Source organism: Sciurus carolinensis, chromosome 9 (assembly GCF_902686445.1).
Source record: "Sciurus carolinensis chromosome 9, mSciCar1.2, whole genome shotgun sequence".
Taxonomy (NCBI): domain Eukaryota; kingdom Metazoa; phylum Chordata; class Mammalia; order Rodentia; family Sciuridae; genus Sciurus; species Sciurus carolinensis.
The window spans coordinates 133432202-133460189 of record NC_062221.1 but is presented as its reverse complement, the minus strand read 5'-3'; the positions used below and the strand labels follow the sequence as shown (position 1 = coordinate 133460189).

Here is a 27988-nt window from a genome sequence, read left to right as displayed (position 1 = left end):
GCGCCTGCCTCACATGCACAAGGCCCTGGGTTCAATCCCCAGCACTGAAAAAAAAAAAAAAAAAAGTCACCAAGGGTTTCTTCTAATAGTGAGATCATTAGGGATTCCCACCTCTATCCCCCACTTACTTTTTGTCTTCACTGTAGCTTACTAATTTTCCAAAATGAGCATTATTACCTTTAAAATCAGGAAAAAAAAAAAAAAAAAACTTCTAAAATTTGATAACTAATTAAAACTTAAATCTAATAATCACGTCAAACATTCTAAAAATCAACAGTAAACCTCCTCAAATCACTCTCTTCTTTCTTCTGGTGTTGAAAGTCCCCATAGCACAGCTGTACTTTCATGACTGTTTCAAGGGAGGATTTACTGATTTTCACCCCAGATAATGTTGAATGATCCAGTTTCAGAAACTCATCAAAAAGAGGATTTAGTCTTTTACAATAGCCACATCCCCATGGTAAAGATGGATACCAAATACAAAAGCATGCATGTTTCTGGAGAAAAATCAGCACATGTGTTTTTTCTGTCACAGAAATCAACTTCTGAGTGTCTATTTGGCTCCGATGCCACTGGCCTGAGCGTCCCCTCCTCGCTGCCCTGCTGCCTACCCAGGCGCCTGCCCGGCAGGCCCACAAACAACATTGAGTCCTAGCAAGAGTCCAGGCTTTGGGGGCTTCCTCTGTCCTCGTCGAGTCTGGGCCGCTTGAGCTCTGGAGGACTGCCCTGAGGGTCTCCAGGCATCTCTGAAATATTAATAAACAAAATTGGCAAGTCAATGAGGACTTCTGTGCACTCAGAGCTGACACTAACAAAATACAGAACCAAGATGAGGAATGGGACTGCCGAGCGAGAAGCTGTGTTGCTAAGATGACTCTATCCCACAGTTCTCAATCAGGGTGACTGTCAAGGGAGAGCGGGCAATGTTTGGTGACATTTGAGAATGTCACAGGGCAGGAGGTACAAGCTGGAGATGCTGCTAAACACCCTATGGGAGGCAGATCCCCAGAACAAAACAGGTCAAGACACCCAATCCAGACCATTCCTCCTGAACAGGGATTGCCTTACTCCGTGAGACAAACATCGAGGCAGGACTCTTAGAAGACAGCTTTAACAAGATGCATCCTTGCTTTCTCAGAATTGACCTAAAATTGGGTAGTGTTAATTTCTAAAAGAAAAAAAGAGAAGCATTAAACCATTAATGACATCACTTACCTAATTGAATTTCTTCTGCAGAAGAGGTGGAAATTATACTGGTTGGTACAGAATTTGGTGGTGTATCTGTCTTTAAGGGTGTTAAGTTTATTCTCCTTGATTAAAAAATGAAAGGATGGCTCATTAGTATCACAAAAATTATTTATGTTTGGTATTAAGTTTCAAAACTACCAAAGGAAATACTTAAAAGATTCAGCTGAGCCGGGCACAGTGTGTGCACACTTGTAAACCCAGTGCTTGGAAGGCTGAGGCAGGAGGACTGCCAGTTTGAAGCCAGCCTCGGCAATCTAACAAGGCACTGTCTCAAAATAAAAAATTAGAATATGGGCTGGGGTTGTAGCTCAGTGGTAGAGCACTTGCCTGGCATGTGTGAGGACCTTGGTTCAGTTCTCAGCACCACATATAAATAAATAAATAAAATAAAAATCCATTGACAACTAAAAAATATTTAAAAAAAAAAAATTAAAATAAAATAGGTAGGGGTGTGGCTCAGTAGTTAAGTGCCCCCTAGGTTCAATCCTTAGTACGAAAAATAAAGTTCAGCTGATCACATAGTGCCAGGCATTAACTATAATGATGTGCCCATTTATTTAGAAGGATTACATTCCTCTACTAAGTGTAACCGTCACATCTATAATGGTCAACTCAAACCATAACCAGTTATCTAAAAGTTTTAAACAAAAGCTGACTTCTGTTAATTAACGGTCCAGTGAGCCCCTTGCTGAATGCTGCATACATAGGTTGTCAGTTTCTACATATGGAAAGCCCAAAACGTAATTTTTTTTAAAAATATATTTTGTCTTTTCTTTAATGTATTTTTTTAGTTGTAGACGGACACAACACCTTTATTTTATTTATTTATTTTTATGCTGTGCTGAGGTGCCTCACACGTGCCAGGCTCTTCCACTGAGCCTTGACCTCAGTCCCTAGGTAATCCTTTTTGAAATTGATTCTTAATTTTTCAATGACTATTTTTCTTTTTTTAATTACAACTACAAGAAACTTGGTAAATAGTTCAGAAAAGTCAAGAGAGGAAAAGCAATTTAATATAAAAATATTTCAAAGAATACCTTTCCCCACCTAAAAACAAATAGAAATATTAAATACACACACACTGCTGTTCTGTAGAAATCAGAGATTAACAAGAGCTGAGCATGGGCACTACACCTGGACCACAGCGTGACTATGCCAACGAAGGGGTGGGAACCAGCAGAGAATGAGGACCCTGCTCCTGTGGCACCTCACCACCTGTTCCTGCCCTGCAGCTCCCTCTCCAGAGTCCAGCTGGCACGTGAGGAGGTAGAGGGACTGGGGAGAGGGAAGTGCCCAGAGTCAACTGGGCATCGGAAGTACAGAGGAAAGGAAAACCAGGGGCCAGCACGGCTGGTGCCAGGACGTGCCAAGCAGCCCTGTGGCAGGGACGGCACGTGGACGAGGCTGGCAGACTGGCAGGAAGGCAGAGAAACGGCACAGCCTCACAGGGAGCCCTCTTCAGACGGGGACCTTCTGTTCCTTGTGACCAGGTGGCTCAGGAAGACACTCCTGATAAACAACAGAGCACTAACTACTCTGCCCCAGAAAGGAGGGCTTCTGGGGGGCTTCTGGGCACCTGCGGCAAGATGGAGAACCCGGGGACGTTACGCTAGGAGGCCAGGCACAGAAAGACAAGAACTCCGTGGTCCCACCACCTAGAACCTAAAAAAGCTGATCTCCTAGGAGCCGAGACTACAGGAAAATGGTCACCAGGAACTGGAGGGCAGGGTGGCAGGAGGAGGGTTGGGGAAAGGCTGGCCATGGGTCCAACGCCAGTTAGACAGGAGGAATGGGTGCTGCTGTCCTACTGCACGGCAGGGTGATGTGGTCACAACAAGCAGTATGCATTTAAGACAGGATTCTGAATGTTCTCAGCATGCAAATGTTAAGTGTTTAAGATGATCTGATCAGGGCATGATGTATATACATGTATCAAAATACTGCTGGGTGCCCCACATTAATGTACAATTATTACGTAGTAATCAAGATTAAAATAAACCAGCCAGGTATCGTGGCGCATGCCTGTAAACCCAGCAACTCGGAAGGCTGAGGCAGGGGAATCGCAAGTTCAAGGGCAGCCTCAGCAACTCAGTGAGGCCCTAAGCAATTTAGCAAGACCCTGTGTTTCAAAATTTTTAAAAGGGGTTAAGTGCTCCTGGGTTCAATCCCCACTACCAATAAAAAAGAATAAAATAAAACGGGAATAGAGGTACGCTGTAAGTTGTTACTCAGGAGACTGAGGCAGGAGGATTTCAAGTTCAAGGTCAGTCTGGGCAACTTAGCAAGAACCTATCAGAAAACAAAATAAAAAGGGCTGGAATGTAGTTCAGTACTTGCTTAGCACGTGCAAGCCATGGATTCAATTCCCAGTAACTAAAAAAAAAAAGAAGGCACTTGGCTATAGCTTGACTGAGTGTTGCCCAAAGGCCCACAAGCTACAGGCCTGGTCCCAAGACTGTGGCACTACTGGGAGGTAGAGCCCCTGGGAAGTGGTCCTAGTGGAAGTCAGATCCCTGCAGGTGTGCCCTTGAAGGGGATTTGGTTTCCCTGGCCTTCTCCTCCCTAACTTTGCTTCCCAGACTCCATAAGTGAGCAGCCTCCTTCACCACGTGCTCCTGCCACAATGAGCTGGGCTACCACAGGCCCAAAGCACCAGGGCCAAGTGACTGTGGACTGAAATCTCTAAAACTGGGAGTCAAAGGCTGTCCTCCTCCATATCTGACTTGTCTCAGATATTCTGTCTCATGACAGAAAGCTATCACAGCACTCCTTTTATTTTCCACCTGTCATGAAACACCAGGTATCATCTTGGGCAAAAGAGCACAGGTACAAAATGAGGACATACCTCCTGCCCTCACGGGACTCATAATCGAACAGAGGAAACTGAGGCATAAACCTGCTACTGAATGTCATGGGTAGTGACAAAGCAAAGCGCTAAAGGGTCACAAAGCCCTTGAACAATGAAGACACATTCAGATGGGTCTTTCAGGAGGACTTTGGTATCACCAAGGGGACAGATGTCCAGGTCTGCCCAAAAGAGGCTGGCACAGAGGCTGCAAAGGCAGAGTGTGCCCTGGGAACACAGACTAAGACACTGAGGAGGGCTGGGGTGTGGCTCAGTGGTGGAGCGCTTGCCTAGCACCTGTGAGCTCTGGGTTCAATTCTCAGCACCACCTATGAATAAATGAATAAAATAAAGGTCTATCAACATCTAAATAAATATGTATATGAATATTAAAAAAAAAAAAAAGACACTTAGGACAGCAAGTGGCTACAGTCCCGGATGACAGGCTATGACCAAATCACAATCTGTGTGCATAAACGGCAGCTGGGAACAGAGGAACTGGCAGAGGCCTACGAGCAAGAAGGTGACACCGTCAGACTTAATGTCAAGCAGACTCTCAACAGTGGAAGCGCTCACTGCAGACTTCCACCTTCAACAGACTGGGGCCTTCACTTTACAATGTCGACTTCTTGTTTTGTCAAATTGCTTACCGGGGGGTGGTCTTGCTCCAGGCTTGTAATGTGTTCAGAGTGACCCTCCGGGATGGGGGGGCTTTTGTGTTTTGACTACTGGGCTGCAGGGTCTTCTCCTCTGAAGGCCCCGGCAAGGAGTTTTTGATGCTAGGCGTTACTGAGGGAGTGTCCTTGATGGCTGCTGGGGCTGGAGACTGTCCAGCTGGCGAGGGACTTGCAGAGGGACTGCTGGGGTCGTGGATTCTGCTGCTGGGGGTCCCCTCTCCCACTCTGGGCCCTGGCGAAGATCCTTGGTTCATCTGACTTTTAGTTTTCTTTGCTGTATCAAGAGTTCTCATGCTCAAAACAGGCTTCTCTTTCAAAGGAATGCCAAGTTCATCTTTCTCAAATGTCACAAATGAGCAATAACCATCTGTGGAAGAAATGGCCAGGAAGGCCCCATCGCTGGACCTTGGTTCCCAAAGTAGAGAAAAAAGTTAGAGACTTCTCTGACATCTACAACCCAGTTTAACAATCTCATGACTAGTCAGAAAATAAAGTCTGAAGAACGGAGCACGGCAGCCTGTGACTATGTGCTACTCAGGGGCCTAAGGCAGGAGCTAGGAGTCCAGCCTGGGCAACAGGCAAGATCTTGTCTCAAAAATAAACCAACAGAAGAAAATGGAAGCTGGAGCAAAATCATAACTTTGTTTGAAGGCACGAGGGAGGAAAGGCACCACCAGACACGTGTGGCTCAAGCTCCATAAGGAGCATGGAGTAGTCTGGATCTGGAACGTCCCCAGTGCTCACTACCGGGTGGTAGAGGAACCCTCGGAAGGCAGGGAGGAGTGAGTCACAGGGCATGCCTCGGAGGCACATCCCGTCCCCAGTCCTGGGCACCCTCTCCCTCTCTGCTTCCTGGCTGCCATGAGGCGAGAGGCTTGGCTTTGCCGTACCCTTCCACCCCGTTGTTCTGCCTCACCGCTGGCCCAAAGCATGCAGTCAGCTGACCACGGACTGAAACCTCTTTCCTCCTTTAAGTTGTTTTTCTCAGGTATTTGTCACAGCAACAGAAAGCTGACTAACACAGAGCATGCAGCTTCCCTCCCCAATCCTATCTCAACTTCCCAAGTCACCACAACTCATCTGCACTGTTAACTTTCATATAAATAAAAATGACATGATCTTTTCTTTCCCAAGATTGAAAAAATAAATAAATAAATAAAAGGACAGAGGAAAAAAGTGCTGGGCGTGGTGGTGCCCGCCTGTGATCCCAGCGCTGGGAAGGCTGAGCCAGGAGGATCAGGAGTTCAGTCAGCCTCGGCAGCTTAGCAAGGAGCTAAGCACTCGGTGAGACCCTGTTTCTAAATAAAACACTAAAAAGGGGCTGGAGGTGTGGCTCAGTGGTTAAGTGCCCCTGGGTTCAATCCCTAGAACAGAAAAAAAAAGACTCGTAAAGAGTAAGAAGCAGAGCCAAGCTGAGCCAAGCAGACGGAGAGGCTGAATTAGGGACTAAAAGGTGGCTGAGGAGGGGCAGAGTACCAAGTGATGCCACTCCCCGCAGCTGGCCAGTAAGAGCTTCCTTCAGAGGGCCCACCATGATCCCAAATGACAGGAAGTCCCTGGGGCCTCGCCCTTTGTCAGAGCTCCATTCGTCCCACAGGGCAATCTGAGTGGCTTCAGAACCCACAGCTGCAAACACAGCAGCAAACCAGAAACCGCTTGCCTTTCAGTGTGTCTTCCTTCTAGAATAATTGGTGACTAGGGCCAAAGGGCCATTTTTAGTAATGACATGCCCCTTAGCCCAAGGGTGTAAGGTCACAGGACTCTCTCCGCCTTTGCTCACTGGCAAATACTCACCATGAAATGTCACTCAGGGTGTGGTAGTGTATGTTAGACACGTAGCCAAAGGGGAAAGGCTGCTGGGTGTCATAGAGCAGCACAGAATCCTCAGAAGCCACTGCAAACACCACGCGGTAGGGCAGGCTCATCAGCTCCACGGCCGGCTCACGCGACCCCTGGTCTGCAGGGGAGATGGGCAGAGCAGACAAAAAAACCAAGTTCCCAAAGGAAATGACCAATTCCCTCCAAAAGCCCTTTCCCATGGGACTGCAAAGGATGGTTTTACTAAAAATCAGTTTGCTGTTCTTTACAAAGAATTCAATTTTTTAAAAAAAATTTTTGTAGTTATAAATGGACAGAATGCCTTTATTTTATTTGTTTATTTTTATGTGGTACTGAGGATGGAACCCAGTGCCTCACACGTGCTAGGCAAGCACTCAGTCACTGAGCTATAGCCCCAGCCCAAGAATTCAGTTCTTTACATATGAATAAGAGATGTGCATAGGAACACAACAGGAAGGACAGTGTGCCATGGACTGATGGGCACCAAGGTCCAAAAAAAGACAAGGGGAAGAAGTCATTCTGAGTGGCCACTTCCTGATAAGGAAACAAGGTTTATTTAGAAACATTCTCTCAGGTGATGTCATAAAGCACTGTCAAGCTGGCTATATTCATTCACATCAAGAGTTAAAAAGTCAGAACCAGCTTCTGCTTCCAGTCATGGAATAATAGGGGTCCCTATTACTTACCCTTCCACTTGAAAACCACTAAAATACCAGGTAAAATATTTGAAGCAAGTTTTGAAGACACCAGCCATTAGGCAACAAAGGACGACCTCTGAGAGATGAAGCAAGTGAGTTAGGTCCTACAACTGGTGAGGTAGAGGCCCAAGTCAGGCCTCACAGACCCCCAGTCGAGAAGACAGAGCAGGCAGCTGGGGAAGGCCGAGCAGCAAGCGTGCACAGGCAGGGACAGAGAGCTGCAGAGAGAGCTGCAGAGAGCTGGAGGCACTTGAGCAATCACCTGAGTACTGAGCTGGGAGGACAGCACCCGAGGCTGAGCAAGAGCTAGAGAAACAGAGCAATCCCTGAAGCTCACAGTAGGCCAGAAATCCAGCCTGCATGGATGCTATGATTTGAATCTGGAATGTCCCCCACAAATGGGTATTTTGAAAGCAAGGTCCCCAATGCAGCAAGGTTCAGAGGTAGGGTTTTCGGGCAGTGATTGAATTTTGAGGGCTCTGACTTCATGAGTGGATTAATCCATTTGATGGATTAATCCATTCGCTGAATGGACTACTGGGAGGTGGGACCCAGCTGGAGAAAGTTCACGTCACTGAGGGCAGGTTCCAGAAGGGTTATGTTCTTCCCAGCCCCTCCCCTGCCCTCTTCTGCTTCCTGGCTACCATAAGCAGCTTGCTTCCGCCACACCTTATACCACGTTTTTGCCTTGGAGCCAGCTAACCACAGACTGAAACCAAGGACCAAAATAAACCTTTCCTCCTTTAAGTTGTTTACGTCAGGAATTCTGGTCACAGTGATGAAAAGCCAACCAGTGTGACGCTTCACATTTCATAGGGCATAGATCATTCAGAAGGCTTTGCCTCATGTGTAGGAAACTGGCCCAAAACCAAATGCTGCTGTGACGCCACCAAACAGAACTTAAAAGCAAGACCCAAAAGAATCAAAATGCTTTCAGTACCTTCCCTACATCCCAGAACAGACCTCAAAACACTCACAAGGAATGAAAGCGTCCAGCGCATCCACTAAGGTGAATCTCACAGTGTTTGTATGAGTTCAAAAGTTACCAGGCATGTAAGGAACCAGGAAAGGAACCAGGAAAATATTACCCACGATTGGGAGAGGGAAAACAAAACAAAACAAAAAAAACAACCTTTTGTACAAAAACATCAAAAGTTATTGTAACTGTACTCTATGTGCTCAAGAAGCAAGAGATAAAAGCAACATGTTAAGAAGAGACATGGGGGCTGGGGATGAAGCTCAGCTGGTAGAGTGCCTGCCTCACACGCACAAGGCCCTGGGTCCAATCCCCAGCACCACACGAAAAAAAAAAAACAGAAAGAAATACATAGGATGCTGGGAGCAGTGGTGCACACCTGTATTCCTAGCGGCTTGGGAGGCTGAGGCAGAAGATAGCAAGTTCAAAGTCAGCCTTAGCAAAAGTGAGGCACTAAGCAACTCAGTGAGACCCTGTCTAAATAAAATACAAAATAAGGCTGGGGAGGTGGCTCAGTGGTCAAGTGTCCCGATTTCAATCCCCGGTACAAGTCCCCCCCCACCAAAAAAAAGAAGAGACATGAAATGTAAAAGAAAGACTCAAACTGAACTTCAAGAGATGAAAACTACCCGTCACAGATGAAAAATACACTGGAAGGGACCGAGGGCAGATAAGACAGGAAAGGTACTGAGCTCAAAACACAGCTATCAAAACTTCTAAACTAAAACAGAAAGGGGGGCTGGGGAGATAGCTCAGCTGGTAGAGTGCTTGCCTTGCAAGCACAAGGCCCTGAGTTTGATCCCCAGTACCGCAAAAAATAAATAAATAAATAAATAAAACAGAAAGGGAAGAAAACCTGAAAAAAGGAAATGGTTATCAATAAGCCATGGGATAACTTCAAACAGCTTAACATGTGTGATCAAAGTCCCTGATGAAGAGGAAGACAGAAAAATCACTTTTGAGAACAGCCAATACTCCCCAATTTGATAAAAACTATAAGCTGATAAACAAGAAATTCAATGAACCTTAAGCACAAGAAACATGAAAACTGCACCTAAGCAAATCATAATTATAGTGCCTAAAGTCATTGATAAAAAGGAAAATCTTAAAAGCAAATGGGGAGGGAGTTAAAAACAAACCCAATTCACACATCACTTCACTGCCTAGAAAATCAATAATGAATGACACTCAACTAGTGGAAATACAAATCTAGTACTTAGGTTCTCTAAGGTTGCAGTAAGCAAGGAAATGTATTCTGGACAATGAAAAACACTGAAATATATGTTGATAGTATCAGTCCTTGCTCCGGCTTTTAAGGGCAACATAACTGATGATTTCATAAAAGATGAGAGCAGAACAGTGATCACCAGACATGAGGGAGAGGGAGGAATGAGGAAAGGTTGGTCAAGAGGAACTAAGTTACAGAACAGGAGACAGTTCCGCTCTGGACGATGACTACAGATAACACTAGCCTGTGAATTTCAAAAAGCCTACAAGAAAGAATTTTCAGTGTTTTCACAACCAAGAAATTATAGCCGGCAGAAATTTGGCTCATGCCTGTAATCCCAGCAACTCAGGGGGCTGAGGCAGGAGGATTGCGAGTTCAAGGTCAGTCTCAGCAACTTTGCAAGACCCTAAGCAACTCAACAAGGCCCTGTCTCTAAATAAAATATATAAAAGGGCTGGGGATATGGCTCAGAGGTTAAGCGCTCCTGGGTTCGATCCCTAGTACCAAATAAAAGAAATGATAAATGTTTGAGATACATATGTCCTGATTTGAACTTTATATAATGCATACATGTATCAAAAAAATCATAGGGCATGTTAACATAAATAGGCACAATTTTTAACTGTCAACTAAAAAAATAAAGAGAAACAAACCCACATACACATCTTTCCCCAAATCACACGCAAGTCCCCACCCCCACCAGTGACCTGCCTCAGAGAGACCACAGCACAGCACTGTGCCTGAAGGTACCTGCTTCCACTACTGGCCTCAATTCAAAGTAGACCGGGCAGCAGCGAACGGCGAGCGTTGCTTTGCCAGGGCATGGAAGATGAGCAATAGGCCTAAAAGAGTAAACATAGTTTAGAAATAGATACTGTTGCTCAGCAAAAGCACAAATAAAGGGCAAGCATCTCAAATATTCCCTCTATTATGTACCTTTTGAGATTTTTCCTGGAGAAAACGTAAGTTGTATTCGTTACATTCTCACCAGATTCCACACATCCAGCTGTGGGACAGCAAGGAGAGAGGCGAGTCAGTGTTAGGTTAAACTGTTCTCCAACAAGTTTCCGAGCCTTCGATTCTGGTTTGTAAAGGTATTCCCTAACATGGTATTCTCTGCACAATGTTTTTTTGTGACTGAACACAAATACAAATATTCCCTCACCATCTGGTCTGACCCTCTACTCCATTTCTACCTACATGTCATCTTCACCTGAGGGCTTGGCAGCCCCCTGGGAACAGGAGTCAGAAAAACATAAAGTAGGGAGCCCTGGCTATAAAACTTTTGAGAATCCAGGCAAATCCAGCTGATGAAGCCTGAAACCAGATGCAGCTGCTCAGGATCCACCTAGGAGCCCTGACTCTGGCCCCTAGGATTCAGTCCTTGGTTGTCATCCAAAGACTGAGACTTGGGCTTTTCCCCCCGCCTGATCCAGCCTTGAGGCTGCCAGGAGACGGAGCCAGTCAGAAATCCCCAGCCTCCTGCAGAGCCTGGCTGCTTTGGGGAACAGCTGACAGCTCTACCCACTCACCCCAGGAGCACGGAAAGCCAGGGCAGAGCCCGTCAGGAAAGGCTGTCACGTGCAGAAGCTCTTGGAAACTCCTCCCTTCTCCAAGTTCATATCTTGACACATACACATATTATTTTATATGTGACCATTTCATATCTATTAGCAGGAGCAGTCAGCAGTACCAGTGGTCTGGTCCATTTTTCCACCTCCAGGTAATCCATTTTAATAAACCACTATGTCACTTTTTTCTTTTTCCTTTTTTTTGCAGTGCTGGGGATTGAACCCAGGGCCTTGTGCTTGCAAGGCAAGCACTCTACCAACTGAGCTATATCTCCAGCCCCTGTTATGTCACTTTTATATTTCCTCTATTCACATGTAACCATTATAGTCAGCTATATAACTCAATCATGTGTGTAGCTACATGATGGACTTTTTGTAGTCCACTTAAGAAATGAGATATTACACTTTCCCTTATTTTGCTTGTCTCAGTCAACTACTCATGAAGGTTAATTTGTATTTACTTATTTTTGGCAACTGGGAATTGAACCCAGGGCCTCACTCTAGGCGAATGCTCTACCATGAGCTACATCTCCAGATCTAACACATTTTTTCTTAGTAGCTGCATACTATCTGCTGGTATAAAACTACCTCCACTCTTAATACGTACTGCTTTGTTTTTGGTTTTTTACCACCTCAATGCTTGCAATAAACATCTTTGAAACATACTCTATTACATACTATGCATTCACTTCTCTTTTTTTAATGATTAAGGTGGTAAATTTTGTTATGTATCTTTTACTACCACATTTAAACTGAAATGCTTATCCCTATCACTATATTCCAACTATTAGCCATCTGGCAAATGTTTATTCATGCTTCAACAACTAACTAAAATGTTTTCTCCTCTGGTGAGGTCTTCCATCACAGATAATGGGCAGCCTGCTCTGGGCTAAAGGTCTCGGCTTCTGCCAAACCCGGGGAGGCACCATGACCCCTCGGGTTGGATTCCAGATTGCATTCACTTTTAAGGAACTGGGTCTAAGATATGGGACAGATGGACTGGATGACATACGAATTCCACTGTTACCAGACTTCTTTCCAAACAGGCAATCCACTCTCCTAGCAATAGTACCCACTCCACATGATCATCAGCAGTAGGTATTATTATTTTTCCAGTCTGAAGGAAATAAAGAGACCTCTAGTTGTTATGATACTTCAATCTGTACTTCCTTACTGAGTTTTAGAATCTTTTCCTGTGGTCTGCTCAATGTGTAGCTTTGTTTTTCTACAAACTGCATTTTTCTTCTGAGGTTTTCTTCTTCTGTGTGTTTGGGACTGTTGTATATAATATATAGCAGTCCTTTCTTCCTGACACCACAAATACAAATATTATTTTCCAGTTCCATCGTCTGTCCACTGGTTCAACTTGCTGCATCTTTTGCCATTATCAAAGCTATATATTAAAATGCAAACAGACCTGTTTCTTTAGGAGTGCTGAGTTTCAAGTTTTAGTTAGGTCTTTACCATTCCTAAAATAAACCCCTAGATATTTTTTGCAAGAGTTCTATAATTTTGTATTTATATTTAAGTATTATATTTACCTGAAAATTTTTTTTCTTTTGGTACTGGGGATTGAACCCAAGGGTGCTTTACCACTGAGCTACAGTCCCTTTTAATTTTTATTTTGAGATGGGATCGTGCAAAGTTGCTGAGGGTCTCTCTAAGTTGCCGAGAGTTACCTGGAACTGGGAACTTGTGATCCTCCTGCCTCAGCCTCCCAAGACCCTGGGATTAGAGGTGCACACCACAATGCCTGGCTTGGAATTAATTTTTTAGCTTCTTTAATACAGTTGGCTATTCAGTACCATTCATTTGATCTCTCCTTTTCCCCTGAAATTCCACCTTGTGGTCAAATGTTAAATTCCCTTATGTCCCTATTTCTGGTTTCTCTGATCTAGTCCACTAGTTTTTGTGTATAGTCCTATTCCAATACCATACCGATTTGACAACAGCAGTGTCAAGAGTGTTTTTTGCTATCTGGAGGGGCAAACGCCCTCTTTTTTCCTTTTCCTCTCATATTTCCTTGGCTATTTGTCAGCATTTATTCTACTAAAAAAGCTGAGATTTCATCTAATTTAAAAAAAAAAAAAACAAAAAAAACACCCTCTAGACTCACATTATTATCCCAGCTAGTCAGGAGGCTGAGGGAGGAAGATGCCAAGTTCAAGGCTAGCCTGGGAAACTTAGCAAGGCTTTGTCTAAAACAAAAATTAAGAAGGGTGGGGGGAGGGGGCCTCAGTAGTGGTGAAGTATCCCTGGGTTCAATCCCTAGTATCACAAAACAAAACAAAAAAACCTCTAATGGGACTTTAATTAAAAATTAAACTGGTGCTAATTTTCAGAAGACATCTTTCCATTTATATAACATTTGTTTTATGATCTTTAATAATCAAATCCAAACTTGTCTCTCTCCAATTCTGTCATAATAGGTGGCTTCATTCATGACAAGAATAAAAAAGATAATTTATCTTTGGCTTTGGAACTATGACTTCCATATACATGTCTAACATTTAACATTTGACCACAGGTGGAATTTTTCATAAACACTGTGAGCCTTTTCTTATTAATCGCTTTCATGTATTTTATGGGTTTTTCACTAACGTGAATGGATCCTTCCCCGGTGCTGGGTCTGAACCCAGAGGCTCATGCATGCGAAGTGGGCACTCCACCACCTGGCTACACCTGCAGCTCCTCTGGGATTTTTCCTCTTTCCCCTTCTTAGACTTACTACAGAATAGAAGATACAGATTTTTATGTATTTTCCCAATACCAGTCACCTTATCAAATTCTTTTTTTGTAATCCTGATATTATCTCTTGGATTTTCTATAAATACAATCCTATCACAGGCACAAAAACTTGTTTATCTCTTCTGATCTGGGAAATTTCATTTTCCTGTTTTCCTACCTTAACACCACACACACAAAAATAATGGTGATAGCAAACACCAACTGCTACCTGATTTTAACTAAAGATATTTTTAGAGTTGTCATTTAGTAAAGGATTTTTATTAAGTTTAGCAAATAATTTTTAATAAAAATATTTTAGTGAGTAACTTTTGTAAACAACATTAGCAACTACTCCCTTGGTCCTGAGACTTCCTGCACCAAAGTGTCCCCAAAATGCTCTCAATGTTCCTTGAAGCCTCACCCACATATATGCATAAACGACTCATGGCCGCCTGACTGGGTCTCTTGGTGGCAAACCTGACCTGGGCAATACTGTAATCTTCATGCTGAGGATGGTGGTCAAGGCATACAGATTAGTAGACATCTCTGCAGACAATATAGCCAAACGCTGCCCTGCCTGATCATGTCAGGCTTAACCTTCTGCCCTCCTGGAGACAATAAATCTGTCTTGTCCCTGCAGATTTTGCTGACTTTTCAGATCTGACAACTACAACTTCCACAGGTTAGTTCAACCAAACTTGTCCCTCTCCAATTCTGTTATAATAGGTGGCTTCATTCTTGAGAAGAACAAAAAAAATAATTTATCTTTGGCTTTGGAACTATGATTTCCACATACATGTCTAATAAAAAATCATTCATTAGAACGTTTTATACCAATAAAATTTATCTTTTTACCATAAAATTTATCTAAAATAAACTGTTTATCACTCTAGTTTCATCATTCCCAAACTTACCTGAATATAAGAATCATAGGCAACCCACCCCATACCAATAATCCCCCATCTCTAGAGTGGGACACAGCATTATCTTTCTGAGCTCCCCTGGAGGTAGCAATGTGCAGACAAGTTGGGGAGCAATGCTCTGATCAGACTTCACTGAGCTGAAAAGAAGCATCACAAAACAGCAGCCAGACACCCCCATTCTGCCATTACACCCTTAGTTCAAAAGCTGTCAAACACACCTGGTGTGAGAAGCAAAGATCCATCAGGAGTAAAACTGAGTCTACGAAAGAAGGACTTCATACTGTCATCATGGAACATCCGGTAACTTCTCACCTGTAGCATGCGAAGTTTAAAAATTATTCCAAATCTTTAAAGATTTACACAATAAAGACTTACCATTTATTAATGACATAATAATAAACAAAACTGAAACATATTACAAATCAAATAATCATGAGAACCAAATACCTCTTTTTGTTAAGGAAGGCCATATATGTGCATCTGTGTCTATATATGTGTATATTTGTGTATCTTTTTTTTTGGGGGGGGGGGGTACTGGGAATTGAACTCAGTGGCACTCAACTACTGAGTCACATCCCCAGCCCTATTTTGTACTATATTTAGAGACAGGGTCTCACTGAGTTGCTTAGTGTCTTGCTGTTGCTGAGGCTGGCTTTGAACTCGAAGTCCTTCTGCCTCAACCTCTCAAGCCACTGGGATTACAGGCGTGTGCCACTGAGCCTAGCTTGTATAATCATTTTTAAAACTCTGTAAAGGGCTGGGGAGAAAGCTCAGTCGGTAGAGTGCTTGCCTTGCATGCACAAGGCCCTGGGTTCGATCCCCAGCACTGCAAAAAAAAAAACTCTGTAAAAACGCACACCAACCCACCACAGTGGTCTGTCTGGGGAGTGAGACTGAGGAGAAGCAGGAGACCTTTGCTCTTTACCTGATTTTTACAACATTTCTTGAACATCTGGTGGGACAGCCTCTGCCACCTTTATTGACACCTTATAGTTAGCATTCCATTCTCGAGACCCTGAGGAAGCAGACATTACAGTTCTTCCTTTATAGACCCGATCTCTCAGTGAGAGTCAGCTCGCACCCCACAGGGGCTTCCCTGGTCCCTCGGGCTGGGTTTGCACCAAGTCCCCTTGCAGCCTCCCTTCACCTGAGTGTCTGCCAAAAGTCTTGACTGCTCTAGGAACAGAGTCCTACTGGTAGTTCTTCCAGATCCTTCCTACTCCTAACTACCAGCCCTGTGGTCTATGCTGGCTCTGTCAGAGCTCTCCACTGACTTGCAGGGTGGTGCACCATCTGCTACCACAGAGGAAACGTTCAACCCACCTGGCCTTATTTTTTTGGTACTGGAGATTGAACCTAGGAGTGATTTACCACTGACCTACATCTCCAGCCCTTTTTAATTTCTATTTTGAGAGAGGGCCTTGCTAAGTTGGTTAGGGACTCACAAAGTTGCTGAGATTGGCCTTAAACTGGTAGTCCTCCTACCTCAGCCTCCCAAGGTTCTGAAATTACAGGTGTGCAATACCATACCCAGCTTTTTTTTGTTCTTTAAACAGGTAGTGGTGGTCTTTTGTTTTTGTTTTTGTTTTTTTGCACTGAGGACTAAACTGAAGGCTATTTTAAATTTTGAGATAAGGTCTAAGCTGTTGAGACTGGTTTTGAATTTGCATCCTCCTGTTGCAGCCTCCAGAATCACAGGAGTGCACCACCACCCAACTTGCCTTCTACTGCCTAGTACAGGGATCTTCCCAGATCAGTAGCACAACACCCTGGCTAGACCTGAGAATCCTGGAGGCCCTGCTACCTCAAATCAAGGGAACACTCACTTTTAAAGCCTCCCAGGTGATTCCATGGTACAGCCAGCTTGCAAACCACGATCATCCACCACTGGCTCTCCCCTACCCCCAGATGTCCCCATCATACAGACCAGCCCCCTTCCATTCCAAGAGGAAGCCTATGGTACCGTTAGTCCAGGTGTCCAGTCCTGAGGCCAGTGATTTAGCTACAAGGGGGCGGGAGGAGCCCCTGCTTCCCAAGCCTCCATTAGCGCACTTCTGAAAGGATGTCATATATCGCATACCTCTCCTTCAACCCCAACTCCAGACAGCATCTTCGAAACATTAAAGGCCACACGCTTCTTCTGTGTGCTGTACACCCGCAACACCCTGTGGAAGGAAGATTTTCCTCCTCCAGCAAACGAATCGTGATCATACAGAAGCGATCCATAACCAATCTACGACTGCCCCACAATCCTGAGTCTGCAGACCAGTACCCATGACATTTAGACTTAACTGAAGAGTTACGACAGAGGCAAATATTAACAACCTTAAGGACAACCTTAAGGAACTTTTTTACACAGTGGTAAAAATGTTATGATTTTATTTTCAGTGCATGTTTCAACTTCTCAAGTAAGACAGTCTTCTTCAGGTCTCAGACATTTGTCCTGGTGTCAATCTGTATGACTAGAGTGAAGTTTGTTTTGTGTTAAAGAGTCTCATTCTCAGAGATTTAGAAGACTAAGGAAAACTCTAGCAGGTGAATCTGGTTGTTAACTCATATTATTCTTACTAACCAAACTGGGTACTCCTGATTGCCTGAACAAAATACAAATATTAGAAAATAAACAGCATCCAGAATACAAGAAGAGATTCTATGAAAAATAAACACTAATTCCTACAAGTTGCTTTTATGCCAGGATTATAATAAATTCAATTTTTTAGTTAAAAATAGTTGGATGAATATCAAAAGGACTATTGCATTAACCTATTTTGTTCTATGTTCCCAGATGTGGAATAAATATACTATATATAAGAATCTAATTGTATTAATTACAATATTGTTAAACAATAATTTACATAGTATATAAGCTCTAGATTAAGATTTCCCACCTATTTAATCAATTTCATTAAAATATTCACAGAATTAAAAACTTGGGAATTAATGGGTTAAATAATACAACTGAATCCCCCAATCTTTTTTGATCTCTGTTCCAAGAACATAAGTAAATGCAATTATACCAATAAACACAGCAACAAGACTTCCTTTCAGGAAGGACAAAAATATTTAATTTCTAATAAATTTAAATGGAGTCATTAGAAATCCCTATAACAGTAACTATCATCAAAAAGTCAAATTCAGGAGTTAGGGATGTGGTTCAGTGGTACAGCACTGGCCTAACATGCACAAGACCCTAGGTCTAATCTCACCACGGGGGCGGGGATGAATACTCCCACCCTTCTACTAGCTTTCTTATTAGAGGTTTTTTATTTTTTATTTTTTGGGGGGTACTGGGGATTGAACTTAAGGGTACTCAACTACTGAGCCACATCCCCAGCCCTTTTTTGTATTTTACTTAGAGACAGAGTCTCACTGAGCTGCTTAGTGCCTCACTGTTGCTGAGGCTGGCTTTGAACTCACAATCTTCCTGCCTCAGGCTCCTGAGCCACTGGGATTACAGGCATGCACCAATGCCCAGCCCGTAAAAGACTTTTTAATTCTCTTGTGAAATCAAATGTAACAGCTCTTCCTACATTTATTCACTCACTCAATAAAGATTTACCAAGGGCTAACTCTGTGTACGGTAACTGCCCTAATCAGTTTCCACTTTTTATGAGAGTATGAAAACAAGAACAAAAAAATCAGGGTTAAACTATAATTGATCTTGGTTGTAATAAAAACACCTCTGCAGAAAATACCAAGCAATACAAAGACAACTTGCCACATACTAACATACCTGTCACAGCTCAGAGTAGCAACATATTGACCCAAAGGATCCCAGGTTACTCCTTGTACATAACTTTTATGCTCATTAAAAATTGAAATCTTTTGTCCTATAAAAAAAGCACACAACAGCATTACCAAAACCAATTTGGGAACAGATTATATAAACTATGACTTAAATATTATTCCCTTTACTCCAGGGCATCATTCAGCAAGCACCAAGGGACAGTCTGTTCCAAGCCTGTGATGGCTGAGGACCCAGAGCCGACTGCACACAGCCCCACCCTCCAGCTGACAGAATAATGGAAAGCCAGCACAGCTCAGCAGGTACAACACAAGATGGGCCAGAGGAGAGGCAGGGGTAAGCATCAGAGAAGACTCCATGTCTCCACGCCCAGCAGGATGACGGGGGAAATGCAAGGGGACGGGGGGGGGGGGGGGGGGGGGGGGGGGGGGGGTAATAATTCTTTGAGAGCTGAGCTCAGAGTCAACGACGCAGTGACAAGCAACTGAGAACTGCTAATGGGTAAGGGCCACATCCGGAGGACAGGAGACAGAATCAGACACCCTGCAGTGGGCAAGGAGAAGGCCCTAGACATCAAGGTGTGGGCCAAGAACACTCAACTGGGAAGTGACCACGTTTTAAAGATGAAGCTGAGGCTCAGAAAAGTTGCCGAAAACGGCCACAGGAGTTGATACAGTCCAGCTAAGAAGGCCTGAACTGGAGCCATGTTAATAGGGATGGCGAAGAGACTTTGAGGAAGATATCTGGAAAATAAAACCAGCAGCTCACAGAGATTCCCTGGATAAAAAGAAAAGGAGTCATGGAGCCTTACCATTTTTTTCATCAGTCAATTTTTTATTTGTTCATTTCTTGCATTTTAAGTATTTTCTGACGCCATTCGTCTAATGCCATAATCCTTAACCACGGCAAGACTGCAATCAACTAACTGATGGGGTTCCCTGTCGTTTTACAGTGCCCGTCCCTTCATCTCTTGTCATCAACCTTAATCAGACTGGTTTTGTGCTCAACACAAATGCTCCCACCAGCTTGACACACGAGCCTATCGCACTGGATGCAAGCACACCGGGTGCCCAGGCAGCTACAAGCCCGGATTCTTCTGCAACAAACGTCAGCTTGAAATCCCGTAATCAAACTTCATACTCGTTTTGCTAACGGGTAAACAAAATGAGGCTCCCTGTCTGCCCTCCAGGTAATGTGACAGGCCCCCAAACTTTCAGGTTTGCCAGACTTACACTTCATAATGGGAGTGAAGAAGTAGTGACAATTTAAGTCATCATTCGAAGGCCTGTCATTCTTCAAAAAAGAACAACGCAAGCAAGGAAAGCCTTGAGAGCGGTCTGCAGGTGCCTCTCCCAGCTCTGCACCCCACAGTCACTCAGTCCACTGCACCGTGGCTGTCACTCCCACCACCACTGAAAACCTTCAAGCTGCCCATGACGCTCACACGTGACCTGCAACATACATGTTTCATTCTAACTGCCTGCCCTTCTGCTCTACCTGATGGCACTTTCCTCTCTGAAACTCTTCTCTGGAAGTCTGCTGGGGTTAAGGGGCTGGGGTGAGAAGGGGCACGCAGGAGAAGGTGCAGGTCGAAATAGCCAGTGGGGAAGGCCAGTGGGTCTGACCCTGACAGGCGAGGACTGCAGGCCTGAAGCAAAGGCATTCGGCCCAGGCTGGGTTTTGCGAAGGTGGACGAGATGTAAGGAGCGGGGTGAGAGGGACTGACATGCTGCTGTATGATCCTGTTGCGGAGCAAGGCAGGGGAACTAACAGGCCAGAGGGGCTGAAAACCGGGAAGCAGAGGACTCAGAATTTGAGCACACGCGAAAACAAAGCCCTGAGGAGGAGTAAACACATTCAAAAACCTGAAGGAGATGAGGTCTTGGCGAGAGGGTAGGACACTTGGTTGAGATCAACATTCACAGAAGAGTTAAGTGACAAGGTTCTAAGATATAGCCTTGACTTCAGTCGCCCTGCCAAAACTGTTCTCCCCAGAGTCCTGAATCTCAGGAAATGGCCCAATATTCACCTGGGTGCCAGAAGTTTCAAATTATAGCCAGTCCATTAGCAAGTCCTATCAAGTCTTTCTTCAAATTATAACCCAACCAAATCCTTTGTCACCAGTGCATTCCGTCACTAACCCCTAGTCCTCACCATTATCCCCACTCCCCTACCACCAACAGGATCCCAACTATTTCTGTGTTCTCCCAGTCCACTGGCCATGTGGAATGCAAGCTATCTTTTTAAAGTATAAAAAAGTCATGTTACTCAACTATTCAAAATGCTTCATTGGCATCCCAACACATTTAGGATAAATCCACAGCCTCACATGACCTGCCCCTCACCTCTCCAACCCTAGTCACGCCCATCCTCCCTCACATTTACCCCACCTGTTCCTTGGGTATGGCAGGCGACTCGGGCCATGGGCCTGTTCTTACAGTTCCCATAGGTGGAGCGCTCTTCCCTAAATAACGTGCACAGCTCGCTTTCCCGCTTCATCAGGCCCGAGCTCACAGCGGCTCTCCCAGATGGCCCGGCACAGCACCTATGCTGACATTACACTATTCTGCATATTTGTCTGCCGCCCCCACTACAGTGTAGCCATTTCAGACCCATTGCTACCAGCAACTACAGCAGTGGCCAGCACACTCACAGAGTTCAAGGTCACTATAACTGGCTTAGGGGGTACTAGATGCTCTGGCCTCACAGAACTGAAATCGTTGAGGACAATGACCAGATGTGGAGAGGGCAGAGGCAGTGACACCGGTCCTTCATTGTGCCAGAATACTGGGTATTGATTAGTGAGAGGATGAAAGAGATTAGGCAGGAAAGATGGCCAGACAGATAGATGGAAGATTCTTAGAATAGATGAAAACTGAACTGATGTAGTATACAGCAATGGCAAACGCCACGTCTGCTGCCTGACTCCCCAGCCAGGTACTGGGGTGTGGGACAGTGAGCTGCCTGCACATTAGACAAGAGTACAGGAAGGGACTGGGTGAGAAGAAAGCGTTGAGAACAAAGGACTGCAGGGATGCAGGCGGCTGGGAATTCCACTACTGGCTCTGGAACTCACTGCTACTTACACACCACTGCACCTTCTCCACGGCTCTTGGCTCCCAGCACAGAGAAAAAGTCCTTAGGGGCAGTGGGATGCCCTCAGCTTTCCCAAGACAGAAACCTGATCGCACCCACCCCATCGACCAGCATGCAATGCCACACTAATTACAAAAGGCTTTTAATCTTCCTAAGTCCTAAGCGGGTGCCTGTCCCCCTCATGTCTGCCTCCCAGGCACATGGGATTTGCCTCCCACGGGTACCAGTCACTCACAACACCACTGCTAAGCCTCCTACACTCTGACTGGGGCCCTAAAACTTGAGCTGGACCCATAGTAGATGGGACCAATCTGTCTTCTGTGGGGTAACCAATGAATTTAGTTCATTTAAGAAACTTTACTTAAGGCTTTTAAAGATAAAGCAGACTAGGCTTTTTTAAATACTTAGAATATTCTATCCCCTACTAATAACAAAAATATCTCTTACCTTTACTGACATCCCATATGATGGCTGTGTTATCCACAGAGGCAGAAGCCATTAAATTTCCATCAGTTGCCCAGCAAATATCATATACATCTTCTAAGTGGCCCCTAGACTCCAACAGGACAAAAAGGAAAAGGTCATTAAAATTTTAAACACCAACTCTGGAGCCATGCATTAGCATGAGATTCTAGAAATTTTCACAAGAACTATATTAGCCCTAGCTATAAACAACTGTTTTTGAAGTATTTGTATATTTAATATTGATTACTTTCTACTAAGAAAAACTTTATAGAAGAAAATCCTTTTTAATCAAGTTTTTATCTTTTATTATCTTATGACTGTCTCATTTAAGTAAGTTTTAAGTTAAATATAAAGGCCAAAAGGCATATTCTATTTAATGCACTCAGGTGATAAAGATAAATCACTCCCACAATCCCTCCTCAGGTCACCTCAGGGTTTTTACAACAGTCCAGTTCTCCTTATTCAGCTGAGCCTCGTCCTCATCCTGAAAAGCAATCTGTTCTGGCTCCTTGTTATCATTCACCTTCCACAACAGAATGACAGCATCTGTGGAGTGATTCAATTTAAGATAAGCCATGCTTCACTGCACACTCCTTCATTCTGGGTGTTCAGGGCATTAAACAACATCTGTTCTGTTCAATAGACACTGTGGTCATGACGTTTACTTTTGTTAGGAATCTGGACAGGAAGAATAGATTTGTCTTCTAAACTAACATTCCAGAAAATCAACCTTGGAATAGAGCTATACAAAATCACCTTAAAGAAGATTCCCCATGATCAGCAAAATTCCACTGCCTTAACAAATTAAGGCATAAACTACATGCTGAATAGGGAAAAAAAAAAAAAGGCAAAGACTCATCAATGCAAAGGTTTACAAATTGTTCCTTTGTAACTTTTAGCAAGTCACTGAACATCTTGATGCCTCAGTTCCCTCAATATGAAATGAGGATAATAATAGTATAGCTCACTGGGTTTGGTGAGTGTTAAATGAGTTAATATGCATAAAGCACAACATGAAGTCTGGCACATGGTATGCTCCATTTAAGTGTCAACAATCAATTCATTATGGATTTACCAAGTACCTTAGCCTGATGCCAGCTAGGTCTTGTGTCTGATTACTCCTCACATTTTGACTCTACACTTAATACATAACCTCTGACAATGACTTGGCTTCCTGTTTAGAAATGTTCACAGGAGAAAAGTAAATGAACGGGCAAAATGTACATTCAAAGGTGTCCCACTCAAACTAACTGGAACCCTGGTTGCATGCATTAGTCTGGGAGTGTCTGAGAGGAGACTGGTTCTGACAGATGGATACTCTACATGTACTGAAGAATAGTAGGTTTCTGGGTCTTCAAGGCCAGAAAAACCAAAGCTGTCCTGTACAACCCCATAGGAGACAGCCTTTGGGCCTCCCTAGTGATTTCCCACCCCCTACCTTTCGCTGTAAAAACACACACACACACACCACACACACAACATATATGCCACACTCTGGGTCTCATAGCACTGAACTCAATCATTTCCCTTTCCTCTTTTTCCAAATAAAAACACAGATTTGTTTTATTAGACTTGAAAGTATTATAAAAAGGTATACTTTTCTGTATAGTTTTAAATACAGACAGAAAATCTGAATCCATCTGCTCTTACCAAACAATGACAAATTACAAGGTCATTCATTAAAGTAACTCCTGAAGCCTATTAATTATACAGAGCCATGGAACTAACACCATGGATACTAAACTAACAACCAAACAGGGCCAGAACTGTTCCCTTGCAACTCTGACAAAAGACAAGCACCTTTCCTACTTGACTCCAACCAGTCTCAAGGAAGCAAGTGGAAAAGGAGCTGCTTTCAAGCAGGTCTTTTAAGTTTAATGTTGTTATCCTCCATCCCCTCACTCTGACTCACTCACCCAAACAGTATTTTACTGAACTATCTAAATGTCAGTGATACCTGAAATAAAAAGGATATTTAGATTAAATCTTACAACATGAGACAAGTTGCTATGTTGATCTCTAAGGATTTTTGAAATACAATACTTACCATCTCCTCCTGATGCTAAAATTTCCCCAGTCGGAGAAAAACGTACAACATTGACTGCTTTGGTGTGACGAGCAAGATTGGACAAAAATTCCACAATGGCTTTTCCATCTGGTCCTTTTTCTACCTTCCAGATCTGTTGATACCAAAACATTCACTTAAAACAAAGAGTGAGCATTCACTACCTTGCTTGTACTAGAACATTTCTATGCTTATTTTCAGCAAGAATATGTAATTTTCCTTCTGAAACATAAAATGAAGGAATCTCTCCTATCAAACCACGAACAGTCCCATGTCTGCTATCTCTCCCACAGCTTTCTAGACCAACCTGTCACCCCAAAGGAACCCAACTCAGGATTCTAACATAATGGGCATGCAGTTGCAACAATGTAGACACTATTACTCAAATAAGAGAGCTACTCTCCCCGGGTGCACCTGTAGTTGGCTACTCAAGAGGCTGAGGAAGGAGGGTTGTGAGTTCAAGGTCAGCCTGGGGAACTTAGCAAAACCTTGCCACAAAATAAAAGTAAGAAAAGGGCTGGGAATGTAATTCAGTGATACAGTGCTTGCCTAGTACACAGGACGCCCTGGGTTTCATTCCAAGTCAGATAAAAAGAAAAACAAAAACAAAAACTACTCTCTTTTACTTTCATTGTTCATTCCAGGTTCTACAAATTTAGCATTCTGGGCTAGGTGACAGAGCAATCTGAGGTAGTTGCCATAAGTTTTAAGTAAAAGAATAAAAACTGTGGCTCCAAGGGGGGCCTCCACATGGTGTCTTCCCGTCTCTGCCCCCACTTACCCTGACTGCGGTGTCCACCCCCGCAGACGCCAGTCTGTGGACCCGCCCAGTCGTGGCATGTTGGAAGTCCAAGCTGTACACAGGCTCCTTGTTGTGCCAGGCTATTTCACACGTGATGACTTTCATCCTCCTGAGTACTGATGGAGCAAAAGATTCCTCGGGCTGTGTTCTTTTTCCAAAGGCAGAGGAAAGCTGAAAAACACTGGTAATGAATTAAATAACAGTGTGAGGCCAGGAATCCTGCTAACCATTTAAAATGCACACTGTACATCAGAGAGACCACTAATCTCCAGGATATGTAAAGAACTCAAAAACTTAACACCAAAAAACAAATAACCCAGTCAATAAATGGGCTAAGGAACTGAGCAGACATTTCACAGAAGGTATACAATCGATCGACAAATACATGAAAATATGTTCAACATCTCTAGTAATTAGAGAAATGCAAATCAAAACTACTCTAAGATAACATCTCCCACCAGTCAGAATGGTAATGATCAAGAATACAAGTTAACAGTAAGTGTTGGTGAGGATGTGGGGAAAAAGGTACACTCATACATTGCTGGTGAGACTGCAAATTATTACAACCACTCTGGAAAACAGTATGGAGAGGCTGAGGTTGTGGCTCAGTGGTAAAGCACTTGCCTAGCATGTGTGAGGCACTGGGTTCAATCCTCAGCATCTTATAAATAAATGAATAAAGTAAAGGTCCCTTAAAAAAAAAAAAAAAAAGAAAACAGTAGGGAGATTCCTTAGAAAATTTGGAATGGACCCACCATTTGACCCAGCTATCCCACTCCTCCGTCTATTCTCAAAAGACTTAAAATCAACATACTACAGTGATGCAGCCACATCAATGTTTATAGCAGTTCAATTCACAATAGTTAAGCTATGGAACCAACCTAGATGCCCTTCAATAGATGAATGGATCAAGAAACTGTGGCATATATACACAATGGAATATCACTCAGTCTTAAAGAATAAAATTGTGGCATTTGCAGGTAAAGGGATGGAGTTGGAGACTATCATGCTAAGCAAAATAAGTCAATCCCAAAAAACCAAAGGCAAATGTTTTCTCTGCTATGTGGATGCTGATCCTTGATGGGGGAGGGGGATGAATGGAGAGGAACTTTTGATTGGGCCAAGGGGGAGGGGTGAGAAGGGGTTAGGCCGGTGGGAAAGATGGTGGACTGAAACTGACATCATTACCCTAAGTATCTGTATGATGGCACGAATGGTGTGACTACGTCATGGACAACCAGAGAAAGGAAGAGTTGTGCTCCATTCGTGTACAAGGAATCGAAATGCATTCTGCTGTCATGTATAATAACTAATGTGAACAAATAAAAATAAGTTAAAAATAAATTAAATGCGCGCTGTACTGGGAAAGGATGTTCACGTTACCATCCGACGTGGATACCTGCAAGCTCCACCTAAACTGCTTCCCTGAGCAGTAGCCTCCAAAAGCTCGGGTACATCCGGAACAGCACGACAGGTAGGGCGACCCGGGGGCTCTGCCCGCTCGGTGGAGGGCGCGCCGTGCCCAGGGCCCAGGGCAGGGCCTACCGTGGGGCCGCCTCGGGAGGGAGGGCGCTCACTGGGCAGCGCCTACGGGCGAGGGGAACGGCTGCGGGGTCCGGAAGCCCCCTCCCCAGGCTCGGGGCGCTGGGCAACGGAGCCCGCCCGGGCCTGGCGGGAGGAGGCCGCGCGGGGCCGAGCCGGGGCGGGGCCGGCCGCCCGTACGAGCGCCGCCCCGGGGCCATCCTGGTTCCAGCAGTCTGCCCGCCCGCCGGTCCTCGGCGAGGCCCGCTCTGCCCGGCGCGGCGGGACCCGAAGGCCCGCAGGGACACGGGTCCGAGCCCCGGAAGCCGTACCTGCAGGGACGCGGCCGGTCCGCCGCACCACCAGCTCCCGCCGCCGAGCGCGCCGCTTCCCGCGCGCCGCAGGCTCCGCCTCCCGGTGGGTGGGGCCCCGGGGCTGCCTCACCTTGTGGTGGGCGGGGCTCCAGCGTGCCCCGCCCCGGGCGCCGAGACTGGGCCAGCGAGGACCCGCGGGTCCGAAGGAGGGCGCCTCCTGCAGACATGAATTTCTGCAGGCGCTCGTGGGCATGAAAGGCTGGATGAGGCCACTGATTCCTTCCTTCAGTCACTTACTCCCTTGGTTCCCTCTTGCAAGCAAACATGTACTAAGCATCTGCTGTATGCTAGACCCTGTGCTGGCACTGGATCCTCGGTGGTGAGCAAAGCTCAAACTTAACCTTGGGGTATTTACAGTCTCATAAAAGATAAGTAAGTCAGGTGGGGAAACAATTCTGGAGACCTGCCCAAGACATCAAAATGTGTTCACGAGTAGGTGAGGGTGGCCACCCCTAAAGGAGCCATCCTGGTCACTGGAGTTTCAAAAATCAGTAAAATAGAGACTCCTCTTCCAGGAGCAATGTACACAAACAGTAACAATTAAAAGGTAAAGTGAGGCCGGGCGCAGTGGCACACGCTTGTAATCCCAGGGGTCCTGGAGGCTGAGGCAGGAGGATGGTGAGTTCAAAGCCAACCTCAGCAATTTAGCAAGGTCCTATGCAATTCAGCCAGACCCTGTCTCTAAATAAAAAATAAAAAAGGACTGGGAATGTTGCTCAGTGGTGAACAGCCCTGGGTTCAATCCTTGGTACCAAAAGAAAAAAAAAAAAAAGTACTGGGGCTATAACTCAGTGGTAGAGTATCCCTGGGTTCAATCAGCAATGCTACACACACACAAAAGAACAATTTAACATTTTGAAGTTGTAAACCAGTAAGTAGGCAGAGACAGATACAGCAAGCCTTTTTAAGTTGGATAAGTTTCCAAATGAAGCTGAACCCATCCCTGAGCTTCATAGAAGATCAGGAAACAAAGGCCATGGGATGCCTTGCTTTTGCTTGATAAAAGGAATACACAGGTTCATCTGAGGAGACAACTTTCACTGGCATTTTTTGAAATCAGAATGGCTAACCAGGTGTGACACACTCCTGTAATCCCAGCTTCTTGAGAGGCTGAGGCAGGAGGATGGCAAGTTCCAGGCCATCCCCAGAGCAACTTAGTAGGCCGTCTTAAAATAAAATTAAATTGAA

At 44.6% G+C, this 27988-nt stretch overlaps 1 protein-coding gene across 4 annotated transcripts; it reads right to left on the bottom strand.

Annotated features, from left to right (window-relative positions):
• Window positions 1-112: 112 nt before the first annotated feature.
• Chaf1b (chromatin assembly factor 1 subunit B) lies at window positions 113-26818 on the bottom strand. Of its 4 annotated transcripts, none has more exons than XM_047564866.1 (14): window positions 26759-26818; window positions 24885-25086; window positions 24086-24218; window positions 22467-22584; window positions 22021-22124; window positions 18466-18562; window positions 16813-16897; window positions 14951-15044; window positions 10448-10517; window positions 10262-10353; window positions 6565-6727; window positions 4744-5175; window positions 1216-1310; window positions 113-746 (listed from the first exon to the last, which is right to left on the bottom strand). In XM_047564866.1, exons 2-14 carry the CDS (start codon window positions 25008-25010, stop codon window positions 652-654), a joined length of 1704 nt encoding a protein of 567 aa, XP_047420822.1. In that variant the 5' UTR covers window positions 25011-25086; window positions 26759-26818; the 3' UTR covers window positions 113-651. The 4 variants fall into 4 exon arrangements, with proteins under 4 accessions (XP_047420822.1, XP_047420824.1, XP_047420823.1 ...); XM_047564868.1 differs by having other exon boundaries at window positions 24885-25076; window positions 26759-26807; XM_047564867.1 differs by lacking the exon at window positions 26759-26818 and adding an exon at window positions 26305-26606.
• Window positions 26819-27988: the final 1170 nt, after the last annotated feature.